This window comes from Octodon degus, unplaced genomic scaffold, assembly GCF_000260255.1.
Source record: "Octodon degus isolate 3935 unplaced genomic scaffold, OctDeg1.0 scaffold00214, whole genome shotgun sequence".
Lineage (NCBI taxonomy): Eukaryota > Metazoa > Chordata > Mammalia > Rodentia > Octodontidae > Octodon > Octodon degus.
In genome coordinates this window covers 389,655-407,444 of record NW_004524790.1, presented here as the reverse complement: position 1 = coordinate 407,444, position 17,790 = coordinate 389,655, and the positions used below count along the sequence as shown (strand labels likewise).

General features: G+C 46.3%; 1 protein-coding gene across 1 annotated transcript in view; it reads right to left on the bottom strand.

Moving 5' to 3' along the window:
* LOC101593036 (mucin-16) overlaps positions 1-17,790 on the bottom strand; it is a 101,923-nt gene that overhangs the window by 64,771 nt on the left and 19,362 nt on the right. The window contains exons 9-23 of the mRNA XM_023705122.1: positions 17,514-17,644; positions 17,354-17,421; positions 14,200-14,372; positions 11,420-11,455; positions 11,175-11,234; positions 10,113-10,237; positions 9,959-10,026; positions 9,087-9,259; positions 8,206-8,241; positions 7,952-8,017; positions 6,467-6,591; positions 6,209-6,276; positions 5,464-5,636; positions 5,127-5,162; positions 4,808-4,873 (exon numbers count right to left, since the gene is read on the bottom strand). Coding sequence (XP_023560890.1) covers positions 4,808-4,873; positions 5,127-5,162; positions 5,464-5,636; positions 6,209-6,276; positions 6,467-6,591; positions 7,952-8,017; positions 8,206-8,241; positions 9,087-9,259; positions 9,959-10,026; positions 10,113-10,237; positions 11,175-11,234; positions 11,420-11,455; positions 14,200-14,372; positions 17,354-17,421; positions 17,514-17,644 — 1,404 coding nt within the window. The remainder of the gene's footprint in view (positions 1-4,807; positions 4,874-5,126; positions 5,163-5,463; positions 5,637-6,208; positions 6,277-6,466; positions 6,592-7,951; positions 8,018-8,205; positions 8,242-9,086; positions 9,260-9,958; positions 10,027-10,112; positions 10,238-11,174; positions 11,235-11,419; positions 11,456-14,199; positions 14,373-17,353; positions 17,422-17,513; positions 17,645-17,790) is intronic.

Genomic DNA, 17,790 nt, shown 5'->3' with positions numbered 1-17,790 from the left:
GTGGACAAGCACTAGTGCAGAGGAAGCTGCAGTCTCGAGGGCAGGGCTCCACCTGGCACAATGCTTAGAAGGATGGAGCCCACTGAGGATCGCCAGCAAGGACCTCAGCAAAGGCCAGAGCTGGGCCCCAAATCAGGGCTCTCTGAACTCACTGAGGGTCTTACCCTGTAAACACCTGTCTTGTCTTCTCTGTGAGGGAAATGAAGCTGGGGGTAGGGACTGGGAGAAAAGAGTAAACTTGAAGTGCCAGCCCTAGACAGTGCTTTTCCTTTTGGAGAAAGGGTCTCCTTATGTAGGTTAGGCTGGTATTAACTTCCTTTGTAGCTCAGGCTGGCCTTCAACTCGGGGGAAGCCTCCTGTATCATCCTCCAAGATTCTGGGGTAGACCTGAAGATTCTCTTAGTACCATGTGGAAGGAAGGGCAGTTTGGGATCAAGGAGCATGGTCTGCAGGCAGAGTTCCATGTTTGGTCTCTGCTTTTCCTGGGGAACATCTCACCTGAGCAGGGCCAGTCTGCAGCCTGCATAGAGGGCTCCCAGGCTGCTGTTCTTGAACAGGGGCTGGAGCTGGGAGGAAGGAGAAGGAGTGAGAGCATCACTGAGGGGGGCACACAGGAGCTGAGGCTCTGTGCTGAGGGAGTGGGCAGGGGTGTGGTGTATGGGGTAGGCAGGGGTGGAAGAGGCTGGGGGAGTGATGAGTGTGATGTGTGGGGAGCAGATTTTGCAGGCAGCAGCCTGAGGGCAGCGGGGCTCTCACCAGTTTCTGCAGGACTCTCTCTGTGAAGTTGAACTTCAGGGATCCCGGGAGTGCCATGTCCTCCTCGAACTGCAGGTTCAGGATGGTGAAGTTGATTTTGAATGTTACCAGGGAGGCCCCTACATGGGTAGAGGGAAACATGCAGGCCCTGAGCCTGTACTTGCTCTGGGAATCTGAGCCTGGCTCGCATCTGGTGTGCAAGGTCAACCTCCCAGAGCATCTGCCTCCAGGATGAAGGGTTTCTCCTCAAGGATGCAGCTCATAATTCATAGTTAATTAAGCAGCTCACACTGAAATATGGAAAACTGCTCTGTGCAGGGAAGTGAATTCCCAGGGTGAAAGCAAAGAGATCTGACCATGCAGGCAGCAAAGATCCCCACATTCTCTTTTCTAAGATTTTTTTTTCTGTAACCCCAATTGTAGTTCTGAAGTCCATTTCTTTATCAATTTTAAATAATTGAAGATGCAATTCCCAGTGTATGTGTCAGGCCCTATTGTAAGTTGTTAACTTACTCAAAATAAACAAAACAGTCATCAGAAAACACAGTGTTAGACAATATAATAATAATAATAATAATAATAAGTGATAAGACAGTAGAAACAGTACACATTTAGAAGACCTAGAGGAGAGGTATTCAACCATGGTTTTTGTGGTTACACATGCTGTCCTTTATGTAGTGAAGACAAGAAAAAATTATGGGTTATTAAAAGAAAGCATTAGTAATGAATGGTTTGTCCAGTCTCTCATAGCTATATCTGTTAACCTGAGCAATAAATTTGAGAGTAAAAGTTGATAATGTAACAACAAATGTTAATTATCTATTCTTGGTTTGTAAATGTGTGACAGATGTATTATTTTATGTTATTTGTTTCTGTGTTTTTTTCCGCAATTAGTTTTTGCTTTTCTGTTTAGACTTCAAAATAAAATAAAGTAAAATGTAAAAACAAAACATTGGGAATGACCCAAAATATCACTAAATAATGTGACAAGAATTCAACAATGGTTGCTGTATCGAATGATGTCATGTTTAAGTTAGTCATTCAGGTTACCAAAATTAAATGTGCAAGATTGGTTTCAACAAAATACAAAAGGGATAAAAAACATTTTGGAAGAAATTTAAGGGAAAAATAATTTAAGCAGAGCTATTCCTCTCTGAAACCTGGCAGAAATCAGCAGTACAACTATCTACACTCTTCTGCATGTGTGGACTCACTTTTGAAAAATAAACAACACAATGCTGTGAAGATATTAGTCCGTTTGGTGTCACTGCTTTGGAAGTAGATGGTTCCTGATCCCTGTTGATCAGATGTGAAATGGAGACTGTGGGAAGGGCTGCAGCGTGCCTGCTTTACACAGTGTCTAAGGCCAAAAGCAGACTGGATTCCAGGCTCTCGGCCCTGTGTGTGCTGCTCACCCCTAGTTATGGTTTGTGCCAAGTTGTCCCCACAGCCTCATGCAGTCATGGTGCAGAATTCTAGAATCTGTGATTAACTTCTGATCCACTGAGTTATGGGTGTGCTTACTGCTGGGATGTGAGTATTATACCCAGCTTGGGCCGGATGGCCTGAATGCAATGTGATGAGACAGGCTTGCTCTCTGTCACCATGTTGTTGCTACTCTTCCCATGTGCTCTTGCTCTTTGCTGCCACCATGAATGGCTGCTCTTTGTGCCATGTGCCCCCTGCCTTGGAGCCAGCTGAGTATAGACTCAAACCTCCATTGATTGTGAACTAAATAAACCTTTTCTTCCTTCATCTTGGGTGTTGGGTATTTTGTCCCAGTAACAAGAGTACTTGAGACAGAATTTGGTACCAGAGAAGTGGGGTGGTTGCTGCGTCTAAAACTGACCAAGTGGATTACAACTTTAGGGAGTGCCTCATGGAAAGAGATAGGAAAGGTTTGGAGAGGTTGCCTACAAGAGATGTTCTGGGACAGCTTTGGCTGTTCTGTATGGGAGTTCTGGTCACAGTTTAGAAGACCAGAAGGCTGGTAGAAATCCTTCCTGTAAAGACCAGGCTGGAGAGGTTTCTGCTGTGAAGAAGAAATGCATTGGTTGTTGGACTACAGATAATTTGTGCTATGGCTTGGCAGAAAGTTTGTCTGCATTTTGCTCATGTCCAGAGACTTTGCCTGAGACTGAGACTAAGCGTGGAGGACTGATTACTCTGGAAAAAGAATTTTCAAAGCAGTCAAATATTGAGGTAGTAGCACGGCTATTATTGGAGGGCTTTTAGTCAGATTTATGTTGAGAATGAAGAGCAAAGAGCCCAGCATGATGATTTAAAATGTCGGGAGTGTGGCCAGAAAGGAACCTCCAATAAAGCTGTGGAATGCAAAGGTAGAGCTAAGATCCTCATTGCTGAGAAGGAACGAGAGAATAGAAATATGGCCTGAGGGCATCACTGAAGGAAGCAGGTTTCCACCCTTTGCAGCTTCAGAATTGCAAGGGAGAGGGACTTTGCCTTGAGGGGAAAGCCACAGAGCCTGATGTTCCAGAACGGCTGCAGCAGCCACATCATATTCCAGAATGGCACAGGCATGGGGAATTTATTCCTTGGAATCAGGGGCAGAGTGTTCAGTGATCCAGGCACTCAGCCCCTACATCCCAAGAGAGAAGGAAGCCTGACTTCTGCTCCAGTTGGCAGCAGACCTTGGCGTCATCCATGTGGCCTTGGTTTTAAGTGCTTGCAGAATGCAGGAGTTCTGAAGTTAAGATGGATTCTACCTAGATTTCAGAAGAAGTCCTGGGAGGCCAGGCAGTGTGACTCTGGGAGGGCAGTATATAAAGCTGTGAGTGAGAAGCCTATTCAGTAAAACCCCCAGAAGTTTGGAAAAGCCAGGAATGTGGATCTAAGGAAAACTGCACATGTGGAGCAAAGCTGGACTAAGAGAGAAGCCACAGGAGCTACCACTAAGGGTGCCATGTGGGTGGAACCATATGGTGCTTACAATTTGCCACAATTGCATCAGAGGCTCCACATAGAATGATGGGACTTAATGTTGACCCTGCTGGGTTTTGGACTTGCTTGGTCCCAGTGCTTGGTGTCCTGCTGTGTGTGCCTTTTGGAATGGTAATGTTTATCTTGTGCCATTGAATTTTGGAAATGTTTAATTTTTCATGTGTATAGGGACTCACAGCTGGGAGTTTGCCTTGGATCTTGGAGGAGACTTGGGGCTTGGACTTTTCTGCAATGCAAAACTGTTGGGAATTTGGCAGCTCTTAGAGATGGACTAAAATGCCTTTTGCATAAAGGGATGTGCATGTGTCTTTGGAGTTCCGGGGGGAATGTTATGGTTGGTGTCTTGCTGTCCGCCCACAGCCTCATGTGACTATGCGGAAGACTTCTACAGTTTGTGATTAACTCATGATCCACTGGGATTATGGGTATGAATCCTACACCCAGCCTGGGGCTAATGGCCTGAATGCAACATAAGGGAGACAGACTTGCTCTATGTTGCCATTGATGCTGCTACTTCTTGGTCTTGCTCTTGCAATTTTCCACTACCATGAATGGTTGCTCTCTCTGGCATGTGCCACCCTACCTTGGAGCCAATTTAGCATGGGCTGAAATCTCCATTGACTGTGAGGTACATAAGCCTTTCCTTCCTTCATTTTTAATGTTGGGTAGCAAGGAGCGAAGAGTAAGGGAGACACTCATCCAGAGAATTCCACGGATGGGTCTCCACCTTTAAATCATGGTCATCATGATCATCATGATAAGCAGCAGTGGCAGCACTGTCTGCACCATGGCTGTCACCCCCTGGAGAACTGCCACCATCATTCCCAGCACAAGAGCAGCATCACGGTCCTCAACATCTCCAGGAGGATCACCACCCTCCTCACCACAGCTGTATGCACCGAGGACAGAGATGACCTCCTTTCCCCCAGGCATCCCCAGGACCTAGCACAAGTTGAACCAGGCTTTTCTGGGTGCTGTTGCACCTGATTCACTGTCACCAGCAGCCCTATGGGCTTCTACCTTTGAGTGTGCCATGCTGGAGCCTGTAAGCAGGCTCATGTGATCTGTCACAAAAGTGCTGCACACTCACCTGTGGGGCTGGAGAAGGACAGTGGAGCTGGAGAGGTTCCCAGGAGCACTGTGGGGGTGCCAGGACCTGAGGAGAAGCTCTTTTGAGTGAAAGCTGCAGGCATCCTCAGGGCAGCAGGACAGACTGCTCATGGGGCTTGCTGCACATGGGGCTGAGCTGGGGCTCTGGGTGAGGCTGGGGAAGTGGGGGGTGAAAGACTGTGCCCCCCACAGCCGCTGATCCTGGGGAGGACATCATGGGGCCACGAAGGCAGTGCCAGCTCCTTCTCTGCCTGGGCTGAGGAAGTGCGGGAAGTCACTGTACATTGTTGAATACTCACTGCTGATGATGACTGCAGAGCTGCGGTAGTTGAATCCTGCAGGGAGAAGCAGGGAGGGGGTAGTTAGTGTCCCTGGACACATAGGGTACTGATGGAGGATCTGTGTACCCAGTGGCGGTGTGAGGGACATTCGTGAATGGAGAACTCCCAGGAGATTCTCTATGGGGACCCTCACAGCAGAGCAGAGGCCCCAAGGATTAATCTGGCACAGGAGAGTGAGCCCCGCCAGAGTCAGCCCATCATAAGCTCTCATGAAAGAGACAGAGAACATGAACATTACCAGAAAGGAGGGTCCACCCAGAAAGAGAAAGAGCCCTGCCACATCCCTCCTGCTCACCACTGACGTAGAGACTGTCCCTGTCCAGGGTGTAGGCGGCCAGGCGGGTGACACCACGGGTCATCTGGCTGAGCTCCCAGTAAAGCTGCTCTCTGTCCAGCCTGAAGCCTTCAGGTCCAGGGTGGTGTGTGCACACGGCATCCACTCTGGTGGCTGCTCCCCTCTTCTCAGGCCTGCGAGGCAGCACACATGGTTGGTGGAAGGATGTCTCCATCAGTGTGGCCCCAACCTTTCACCAGCCCCAGCCTGAATGTGGACAAGCACTAGTGCAGAGGAAGCTGCAGTCTCGAGGGCAGAGCCCCACCTGGCACAATGCTTAGAAGGATGGAGCCCACTGAGGGTCGCCAGCAAGGACGTCATTAAATGCCAGAGCTGGGCTTCAAATCAGGGCTCTCTGAATCCACTGAGGGCCTCACCCTGTAATACTTCTCTTGTCTTCCCTATGAGGTAATGAAGCTGAGCATAGAGACTGGGAAAGCAATCATCACGTGGGAGGCCTGCACACTGCTTTCCTGTTTGAAACAGGGTCTCCTTAGGTAGGTGAGGCTGGCATTAATGTCCTATGTGGTCAAGGCAGGCCTTCATCTAGGGGCAACCCTCTTGCTCATCCTACCAGATTCTGGGGTAGCTCAATAGTTTCTCTTAGTACCATGTGTGAGGAGCGAATGGCAGTTTGGGATCATGAAGCATGCTCTTCAGGCAGAGTTCCATGTTTGGTCTCTGCTTTTCCTGGGGAGCATCTCACCTGAGCATGGCCAGTCTGCAGCCTGCATAGAGGGCTCCCAGGCTGCTGTTCTTGAACAGGGGCTGGAGCTGGGAGGAAGGAGAAGGAGCGAGACAGAGTCACTGAGGGGAACGCACAGGAGCTCAGGTCTGTGCAGACAGAGTGGGCAGGGGTGCGGTGCGTGGGGCTGCAGGGGTGGGTGAGGCTTGGGGAGCGATGCGTGTGCTGTGTGCTTAGCAGGGTGCACTGGCAGCAGCCTGAGGGCAGCGGGGCTCTCACCAGCTTCTGCAGGACTCTCTCTGTGAAGTTGAACTTCAGGGAGCTGGGGAGCGCCATTTCCTTCTCAAACCGCAAGTTCAGGATGGTGAAGTTGATGGTGAATGGGACCAGGACAGGGGCTTCTCCTGCAGCCAGGGAGTGGACAAGGAGGCCACAATTTAGGGCTCTGCTTACTACCACCAGTAGCCAATTAATGAATGATGTCTGTTTCAAGTTCTTCTTCCCTTTTCTAACTGTGTGACCATCAGCGTGGTACCTGACTGTCCCTCAGCTGACAGCCATGTAAAATGCAAGGCTCATAGTTTACAGCAGAGTTTTGAAAGTTACATGATCATTTGTTACAAGTAGGTGCATCTCAGAAGCATTGTACTGCATGAAAATGTGAGCCGATCCCAAAGGTCAGAGGGGTTGTGTATTTCCATTTATGCAGCATTCTCAAAATCTACTTTTGTCTACATTCTGATAGAGTCATGGTGACCAGAACATGTACTGAAGTTAGGAACAGTTTTTCATTTTGATTAGAGGAATATTCCCCAGTAATAAGTGGCTATAGTTCTACAAACAGTCCTCCCCCATACACCAGTTCTCCAATATACATAAAATTTGAGTGAGGTCCCATAGATTTTAGGAATATCAACTTCCTGATTTTGGTATTTTGCTAAATTTATGCAAGAGGTAACTATGGAGGGGGAATGGGGTATAGAATATAGGGCAATTCTGTATTATTTTTAGCCTCTCTACATCTGTGGTTATTCATTTAAAATAAAGGTTCAAGAAGGGTACAGTGTATGATATGCAACATAGGGAGTGTTGAGCATACTGGCTGTCTTTTTAATCAGTATTACTATCATCAATTATGACTATGTGTCCCATTTCAGGATGATTCAATATATACTACGCTTAGTGAAGGACTTCATCTGATTTATTGAATATCTAGTCCTCTATGCTGCATATTGCATGGGTTAGCAATAAATGTTTGTGTAACTAAATCCTAGTAGTCACTGTGCTAAATTCTTAACTGTACATCTCTGCTTCATGAACACATGGAGCATGTTTTGAGGAATGCATGTTAGGTGATTCCTCCAGCATGACAACACTGTAGAGGGCACCTAGACAAACTAAAGTAATATCAGTAAGTCATAGTCTTATGCAATCACCATCTCATATGTAACCATCCTTGACAGAAATATTATTATGTGGCATATGACTATTTTTCATTTGATGCTCAAAAGATTTATGAAATACGAACGGGCCTACTTGGCAGGTGAGGGAACTGAGGTACAGAGAGGAGGTAGGTGAACTGCCTAAAGGCCACACAGCTGGAGGAATGAGGAAGACAACATCCTGTGCTCTTGAGATCTCACAGCATGGCAAGAGGAACGACGACATTTTCAGGCTCCCTAGTGTCTTCCTTTCTCAATGTCACCCAGGTCTGAGCTTTGGGGCTGGGTGTTGGCTTTCTAGAAGGAAAAAGGGTTCATCTACCTGTAGACCTGGTGAAGTGGTCCGGCACCACCGAGGTCCATGGTGAAAATGTTGTAGTCTCAGCAGCTAAGGAGAAACAGAATACGGTGGGAAAGGGTGAGGATCTTCTCCACCCTTCTCAGGCTACTGAGTGAAGCAGGTGCATGGGGCAAGACATTCCATTGCTTCCTTTTCTCCCCAAGGACTCAGGGTCAGCTGTTATGCACGAGGGATTTGGTGAGCACACAATCACTGGAGTTATCAGGAGTACTCACTGCTGGGGGTAGGAGTAGAAGCTTGAAACGTGTAACCTGCAATGAGAAAAGGGGACAAAATTGGGATATGAGCAAGAGATATGTCAAGATACAGCCTGAGAAGCCTCAGCTCCATCTCCAGCTGAGACTTCTAGTCTACCTCGTTGGACACTTTTGGTGTAGGCTGCCTGTTTTTTCTGCCCTTCAATGACACCAGGGGTCTCATGGGTCTCAAGGTTCAGCTCCCATTTATTTGTTTATTTATTTACTTACTTATTTTTATGTATTTGTACAGGGTCTACAGAGTCTCACTATAAAGATTGGACTCATAGTGGTCCTCCTGTTTTCAGCCTCCCAAGCGCTGGGATTCCAGGCATGCGCCACCACACCCAATCTCAGTCCTGTCTCAGTGAGCCCCAGGGTTGGGGCATATTTTGGCATATTTTGTCCTTTATGATGTATTTCAGTTCTGCCTAGAGGCAGAACGATTCAAGATGCACTTTCTGTCTGTGGGCTTTTGGTTTATTTGAGGAGATAAACACACAGAAATTTCTGCCACATACATGGGCAAGTTGTGCTTTTAAATGTCTGGAGTGGATTGTGAGGTCCAGAGGGATACAGAGATGAATCATCAGGCTCCTGAATCCCCGTCAGTCAGAGGGGCTCCTCCCCTCATGTGTTGAGAGAAAGGCTGAGACAGATGTGCAGATCCCAACCTTGGAATGCAGAGATGCAAAGCCCTTCAAGCTGGGAGATTTACAGGTGCCCCTAAGTTATCCAAGGAGGGCACTCAGGTAGAAGGTGCTACACGAACTGGGGTGTGGCACGCTGAAGCGCCTGCACATCTTCTTAGGGGATGATTCTCAGCTGCTCCAGCCCATGGTTACTAAAAAGATGCTCACCATTGACGTAGAGACTGTTCCTGTCTAGGGTGTAGGAGCCCAGCTTGGTGACACCATGGGTCTCAAGGCTCAGCTCCCAGTACAGCTTCTTCCTGTCCAGCTCATGGCCTGTGGGATCAGGATGGTGAGTGCAGACAGCATCCACTTTAGTAGCTGCTCTGTTTTTCTCAGGCCTGGGCAGGGAGGGATATAAGGATGGAGGGCTGGAGACTCCAAGCTAGGAGAGAGGGGGTGGGCAAGGCAGGCAGACTGGTAGCTAATCAAATGGCCTTGGTGCTAGAACTGGGCTGGAAACAAATAGGACAGCCACAGTCCCCTCGCTGAACAAAGAAGGGAATAAACAAATGTCAATATTTATGCTAAATTTTATATTTTATGTTGACTTTTCTAGTACTGGATATCAACCCCAGGGCTTTGTCCGTGGTAGGTAATTACTCTATTACCACTGAACTACATCCCTAGCCCCCGTGCAAAACTTCAAAATTATGATATGCCACATACCCTGACACCAGAACTATGGTGAAAGGGGTTGAAGAAATGAATTTGAGAATTTTGCTGTGTGAAAGAAGGCAATGGCAACTGGTTTAAATCCCAGTTCTGCCACTCTGGATACGTTTCACAAGCTCTCTGTGGTTCTTTTTTTTCATTCATGAAATGAGGCAATAATATAGACCCAACAACCTCCCCACATATGTGCTCAATAAAAGCACTCATCCTTATTTCCATGGAAGGAAAGAATTATTTGCATTTCTCAGTCTTGAAGGGCCAAAGGCAGAATGGGAACTAGTGGTTAGTTGTCCCTGGGATGGTGGATGCAGGCTTGTCATGCCCCACACAGCACATGGCCTTCTGGTCTACTCTACAGTTCTCACCTCAGCAAGATCAGTCTGCAGCCAGAATAAAGGGTCCCAATACTGCTTTTGTGAAACAAGGATTTCAGCTAAGGATGAAAGAGAGAGAATGCAGTGAGCCATCGTACCAGAGGATTAGCGACAGGATTGAGCATTGGCATTGGAGGAGGCTCACCAGGCGATTCAAGATGCTCTCTGTGGTATTGAATAGCTCAGATCCTGGGCGCCCCATGTCCTTCTCATAATGCAAGTTGGTGATTGTGAAGTTGAGGGTGAAGAACACCAGAGACAGGCTTGCACCTACAGTAGGAAAAACAGGAGGGGAGTCCAGTATGAGCTCTGTCCTGGGATACTTATAGTCAAAGGGTGGATTGTATTAATCTGTTATGCACTCAATCCCTGGAACTGTTTCATCTTACAAAACGGAATTTCTGTGCTAAACAGTGGTCTCTGTTTCCCCTTTCCCTCCCCACACACTGGTGAGTACTGCTGTACTCTATGTGAGCTGATTGCTCTATCTAGCCCTATGAGTAGAAGGATGGCCTCAAGATTTATTCTTGGATATCATGGGTCAGAATTTCCTTCACTTTTAGCATTACACAATAGTCATAAAAGATGTTGAATATACATATATGTTTGTAATGTTCTAAATTGTGGCAAAATGTACATACTATGAAACTTACATCTTAATTATTTGTAAGTATTCAGTCTTATAGTGTCGAATATATTCCCTTATGAAAGAAACATCCAGAGCATATTCACCTTGAAAAAACTGAAACTTAAGCCCCTTAAACAGTATGCCCTATTTTTCCCTCTCCCTCCTCACTGGCAACTGCTATTGCATTTTTGGTTTTCTGCAGATACATGGAAATTAAAAAAAAACAAATAGAAATAAATTCCATAAAGGATAGTTATCAACATGATATGACAGACAAAACCCAAGGTCCAGGTGTGAATGTAGGTAAAGTAATTTTTCATAGGTGATCCAGGGAAAGTGATGCTCTTTAAGCTTAGGTTTGGAAAATAAGAAAGTGCCAAGGATAGCTGGTTTTCAAAAACAACAAGTGCAAGGGTACTGAGGCTGGACAGAGGTCAGGGTGCTAGAAGGCAAATCAAGTATCTGGGGTGGCCACAGCTAAGACGGCCAAGGAAAGAGCAACAGGCTCAGACCAGGGGGTGAGTGGGGACCAGGTCATTCAGCATTGGTGTTTCTTACCCCCCTGGAGGAGATTTCTACCTGTAGAGCTGGGGATGGAGGATGTTGGAAGTCCCGGAGAGAATGTGGTGGACACTGGAGCTGAGGAAAAAAACATGAGCAGAACAACTTGGTCCCACCCCAGAATGCAAGGCAAAAGCCATTAACTGGAATTTGGGTTCTATCTTAACTCCAACTGTATTGCGGAGGTGCTCTGAGGTGAGGAGACACCATGAACATCTCAGGGTTCCTGGGGACACTGGGGCAGCCCACGTTTTAATACTCACTGTTGGTGGTGGGGGTCAAGTGCCGACGGTTGTAACCTGCAGGTAAGGAGGAAAGATCAAGGAAGATATGTTATGCTAGGTAAAGAGCTAAGGGAGGGGAAGATGGTAGCTCCAGAGCGGAAGTCATCAACAAGCTTTAGGAGACTCACGGATAAACACCATGGCTCCATTTTACTTGGGCTGTATTGCGTGCTTCATCTTTTTATAATAACAGAAAACATCACCACCATTTTTTTTTTTTACTGACAAAATGCAGTGACTGGTTCCTGCCCTCACCGAGAGGGATGCGCTATCCCTATCAACCAGCAGGAATCCTTCTGACACTACAAGGGTACAACATACTCACCCTTGAATGAACGTGTGTGCTCAACTTATCTATGTTCTCTTGACCTGGAGAGATGATTTAATTCTGTCTTCATTATTTCGGTTACTTTTTCTCACAAAACATTATGATTGTATGTTTTTTTAGTTTAGTTTCAGGTTTCTTTTTTTTTGTGATGCAGAATTGACAAAATGGTGACAGGCTGAGGGAGCTGGATAGGGAGTGAGAAGCTGAGAGTGATGGAGGGAAAGAACAGTGGGAGGTTTGGGATATTACAGAAATGTTGAGTAAAGGGATGGGATAACGTGAGTGGAGAGGGCTTTAGGGCTTAGGTAGATGTAGGGAACATGGGAGCCTCGATGGCTTGGGAGGAAATAGAGTTTTTCATGAGCTTTGTCCAGGTTATTGACAGCATTTCTTCTGATCTTCTAGGAGGATAAAAGTACATACTTGACCTGGAGGAGCCCTGTAACTTACTACGATCACTGCCGAATTATCTCCTTTGATTAACAGAACAATCCCAGGGGTGTTTCATAACATTCTGGAACTGCACCACTAAAACCTAGACAAGTAGCCCAGCATGACTGTGTATCACACAAAACAAATCTGTTACTTAACAAGACCCACACTGTTAACTCCTGCTCTAAATTACCTTCCATTTTGGAGTAAATCTTTTATGAACACAGAAGAGTATGTACTATGATAATACAATAAAATATATACTTCAATCTAGGTAGAAAAGAAAGATCCAGATAGATAGAGAAGAAAAATAAAGGCTCATGCAAATTGGGTTAGGTCGGTGGAAGCCACCATTGCTCTTGAGTGTCATGGTAGGTGTGGCTTGCTCTGTTTTCTGTCTTTATTCTGCCATGTTTTCTACTAGGATGATCCATGGCCAATGACTTTCTCCCTGTTACGGTCCCTAAGAAAAACCAAGGAGTATGGCACCACGTCATGGAAATACCCTCTTTGTATTCCCCAAAGTCTTGCCAAGTCAAAGGGACATTGTAAATTGACAAGAACTAGGATATCCAGATTACAGTTAAGGGATACTGGAAACTGTGCAAGCTGGTGTTATCAGTAGAAACTGCCTTCCTGCCTGCACGCTAAACCATCTGCTCGTTGCAGTGCTGGGTATACAGTGTTACAAAGCAGTGTCACGGTGTCACTGTTGTGTAGTTTACTCTGTAAATGCCCCTTCTGCACTACCAAACTCTGGTGATTCCCTGTCCAGTGCACTATAATTAGGTTTTGTGGTGATTAACAGTCTAGCCCGTGGCCACTGGATAGTCCAAGCAGGATAAAGCCAGCCCAATATCATGGGAGCTCCTCGAAGCATGTGAACAAGCTGTGGCAACTTCTTAACTGATTGCTGGGTAGAGAGGTTGGAATTAATATCAACCTCTGTAGGGTATGAAAAAATGCACTACTGTTCCTGGACAGTTCCTCTCCCCTGCTCAAGAACCAGAGGAGCTCACCCTGACCCAGCTATTGTCTCTTGTCTGTCTTTTCCTCCTTCCCACAACCCTTCGTCCCTGAGGAGAACCCAAACAGTCGCAACGATCTCCAGCTATTGTCTTCGGTCTCTGGGGAGTTTAATTCACTGCTCCAGCACTTCTGGGCTACAGAGGAGACACACTCTGAATGCATAGTAGTTGTAGGTAAAAACAAATATACGAACCCACGGAGAGCTGGATAAGATAACACAAGACCATACAGATAAAGTTGGTATTACAATTCCTGGAACATAGGAAACTTTCAGTAAATATGAGCTCCATTATTGGTTGCTATTCTCTGTGTCAGTTTTGCCATGAGGGTCACATCTGTGCTGCTGCTGATGTCAATAGTTACTATTCGAGGTGTATTTATTAGTGGGACCAATGTTTCACAAAGTCACTGTAGTTCCAGGTGGCCCAGGGAGCTGTCATAATGAGAAAACGGTGAAGGGAAGGCTTCACTGGGCATCCACAGCACACTGGGGGACATTACATCAGGACCCTCCATCATTCAGTTTCCTCCTACATCTGTATATTTCATACAGGCTCTTTGAGGAAGCAGAAGGGAATAAGTATAAGTATGAAACACTTCATCCCAAGAGTCAAAAGACAAAAAGACATGTTCCTCTGGGGTGTGAAACATTAAAAAAAGAGAGAAAGAGAGAGACAGATCTGGGTTTGTACCATAATTACAAGTTTGTAGGCAGAAATTTTTCAACTTTGCCACCGCTGACATTTTGAACTAACTAATTCTTTAGGGCTGGTTTGCACTCTGTGTGATGTTTAATAGCATCCCGGGCCTCTACCAAATAGACGTCACCTGCACCACTCTGGTCATGGTGTGAAAACATCTCCAGACATTGCCAAATGTCCCCTGGGATGCAAAATCATTCCCAGTTAAGAACTATTGGCATGGAGAGATCTAAGCCTGCAGGAGACCCAGGTATAGCATGGCCACTCACCATTGACATAGAGGCTGTCTGTGTCTAGGGCATAGGACCCCAGTTGGGTGACACCATGGGTCAGCTGGCTCAGCTCCTGGTACAAGTTCTCTCTCTCTAGAGCCGGGCCCATGGGACGAGGTTTGTAGGTGCAGACTGCATCCACTCCAGTGGTTGTCCCATTCTTCTCGTTTCTAGAATGACAGGTACATAGGAAGGGGGACACCCAGAGAGAGAGAGAGATGAGAGAAGTATGCATTCTCTCTTTCATGTTTTGTCCTCCTTGGTTTTATTCTATCTCATATTTTGGGTTTTGTCTGGTTCTCCACCATGTTCCTTTCTGGGCCCTCTTTATCCAGGACTGTTGCACTTTGTGACAAGGTTGACCCCAGAAGCTCAACCTGAATCAACTTCTCTGCCCTTGTTACCCATTCTTCTGGGGTCACTTCATTCATTTTCATTGTGTTAAGTGTCAGCTCTATTGTCATGAGACCCAATGTCACTCTGGATGTCACATCTCTCCTGAGCTTGTCGTATTTGACCAACCACCTCAAGGAGGTCTTTGAGACCTCTGGATTACATGTATCCCAAGTGAAGCTTACTGCCACCCCTATTCCCAAAGCTTCTCCTCTCCCTGTGATTCCATGTCAGGGTGAGAACCAGAGGTTGAGACTCCTGGACCTCCCTCACTTTCTCTTCCAGGGGTCTGTCCAACCCTGTGCACCATCCCTTTAGCCATCCCTGCTCACATGTATGAATGCTCTACTTAATGTAAATCTCATCATTTTAGAGCTGCCCTTCCAACAGCACCATGGTTCCCCACAATCTGAATAATTCTGACTAGTATCTATGAACTACTTACTAGATGTTAGTACTTATGAGACATTTACTCATGGATGTTACTGCTTATGAACATCTACCAGGTGTTCAACATTTTATATTTGTCATCTCATTTTATCTTCTTAACAGCTCTGAGCCACATGCTAATATGATTCCTATTTTATATTTTTATTGAAATATGAATTGATATCTATCTATCTACCTATCTATCTGCACCCTAAAATGATTATTTAAAGAATTGAAGAAAAAATGGAAACAGCCTTTGTAATGGGGAGAGAAAAAAGGGTTGAAGGGGAGGGTTAGAAAAAATAATCGAGATATATTAATATAGGTACAGATTCCTCAGGACGAATGTGATCACTACATATGGTAAACATATGCTAATAAGAATAAATAATTTTTAAACAATAAAGTGATTATTTGAAGTCATGCTATTAATATATCCATCACTCACACAGCTTTGTCTATGGTGTGTGTATGTGAGTGCTTGAGTGTGTGTGTGTGTGTGTGTTGAGAACATGACATCTACTCACAAACTGAATTTCAAGCACACAAAGCGGTATTATTAACAACAGTCACTCCTATTTTACAACTGAGAAAACTAAGCCATGTGGACATTAAATATCATACGGCAGGTGACAGAATCAGAATGTGGCTCATTTATTTGGACACTGAAGAGCCCTCACGCTTAATCTGCCTGCTGCATGAAATATTGTGACAACTCCTTCAACCTCAACTGCATCTTGAACTGTTCATGATATTTGCTTATGTTACGATTTGGCCCCTGCTCTTGGAATGATGATCTGAGCCATCCTCTCAGCCAGCCCTGCACTCAACCGATTTCCTTCCCTTCTTCCTCCTATCATTCACTCTTATGAACTCCCCTTATCTCTCTTTCCTTCCTTCCTTCCTTCCTTCCTTCCTTCCTTCCTTCCTTCCTTCCTTCCTTCCCTCCCTCCTTCCTTTCCTCCCTCCCTCCCCATCTCTCCTCTCACTCCTTCTCTGTGCCATCCTCCTCCTCCCTCTCTTCCATCTATCCTTCCTTCCTCCCTTCCTCCCTTCTTCTATCTCTTTGTGATTCATTCATTCATTCATTCCTTAATCACCATTTTCTCCACTCCACTATCCAATTTCCCATAACTTCTCTTCTGTACTGGGCCATTTCTCACAGGTCACCCCTTGAAATCTCCACCCATCTTCCCTGAGGCCAGTGGGTACTCAGCTATCAGGACTTGGCTCAGCCATCATCTTCTGAAGAGATTCACCACTCAGCTTCTTCAGGGTGAGCTAAAATCCACCCCCCGTAGAGTCTAATGTTCACACTGCCCCCGCTGCCCTGTAAACATGGAGGCACTACTGGGAGGATGGCCCAAGGTCAAGTCTCTTGGTGTCCTTCACACCCATACAGCAGGCTGCCTGAGGTGCATCATTCCATGGTTTCTTACTGAGTTAATACCGCCCTTTTGATCAGTGAGCCTCAATGCTTCCCACTTGTACTCATCAAATAAAGATCACTGGTAGCTGTCTAGTTGTTCCCCCAAAACCTCATGCAGTTATGAGGGGTGGGGGACTCCTAGTTTGTGATTAATTCATTATCTAGTGGTGGGATTATGGGTGTGAGGGCTATACCTAGCCTGGGGCAGATAGCCTGACTACAACATGAGGGAGACAGACTTGCTCTCTGTTGCCACTGCTGCCACTACTCCTGCCTTTTTGTTCTTGCTGTTTTGCTGCTTTCTGCCACCATGAACTGCTGTCCTCTGTCATGTGCCGCTCTGCTGTGGAGCCAGCCTAGTGCAGACTGAAGCCTCCACATACTGTTGGCTAAATAAACCTTTCTTTCCTTAATTTTGGATGTTGGGTATTTTGTCCCAGCAAGAAGAGAAAAGTAACTAAGATGGTGACCTTTCCCAGGAAGTCCTCTCTGGTATCCACAGGCTTGGTTAATGCCTTCTGTGTCTGAATTTCTGGAAAGTCCTAGTCATTTATGATTCATGCCCTTTATTTTCATTTTTTGAAATGTATTTGGTTGTTACAGGGTCTCACTACATAGCTAGGATTTATAGTAATCCTCCTGTTTTCAGCCTCCCCAGAGCTGGTATTGTAGGTATGCATCACTATGCCTGGACTCTTGCCAGCTTAACCTGCCTGCTGGCGCAGCATGTGGTGCTGGAGATCGAACCATGGCTCCTGCATTTGCCTGAGCTTGCCTAAGGAGGCTCTGAGCTATCTTGCCAGCCCATCATGCCCCTTAGATGCCACACATAGGCTTTCATTCAGGTGAACCTCCCTGTGACTGCGCAGTCCTTCACAACGTAAGAGAAGGAAGCCTCACCTGAGCAAGGTCAGTCTGCAGCCGGAGTAGCCACTGCTGATGCTGGTGTTCTTGAACAAGGGCTCGAGCTGGGCAGAAGGCAGGAGATGAGTGGGGTGAGTTCCAGGGACCAGGTAGATCAAGGAAAAGTAGGCCAGAGCAGGTTCTGGTGGGTCCTTACCAGTCGGTTCAAGACCTTCTCCGTGAAGATGAAGTTCAAGGAGCCTGGGTGCTCCATGTTGGGGGTGTAATGCAGGTTGGTGATTGTGAAGTTGAGTGTGAAAAGCACCGGGCCTGGGCTGACTCCTGCAGCTAGAGGAGAGGGCAGGTAGAATGAGAAAAAATCCATCACTTGACGGAACCCATCAGTTTTAGTCCTGGGCGAGAGGTGGGACTGAGACCAAGTCTGTAATCGTGGTCACAGTGCCTAGTAAGTGAGGACTAGTCCCATTTGGACT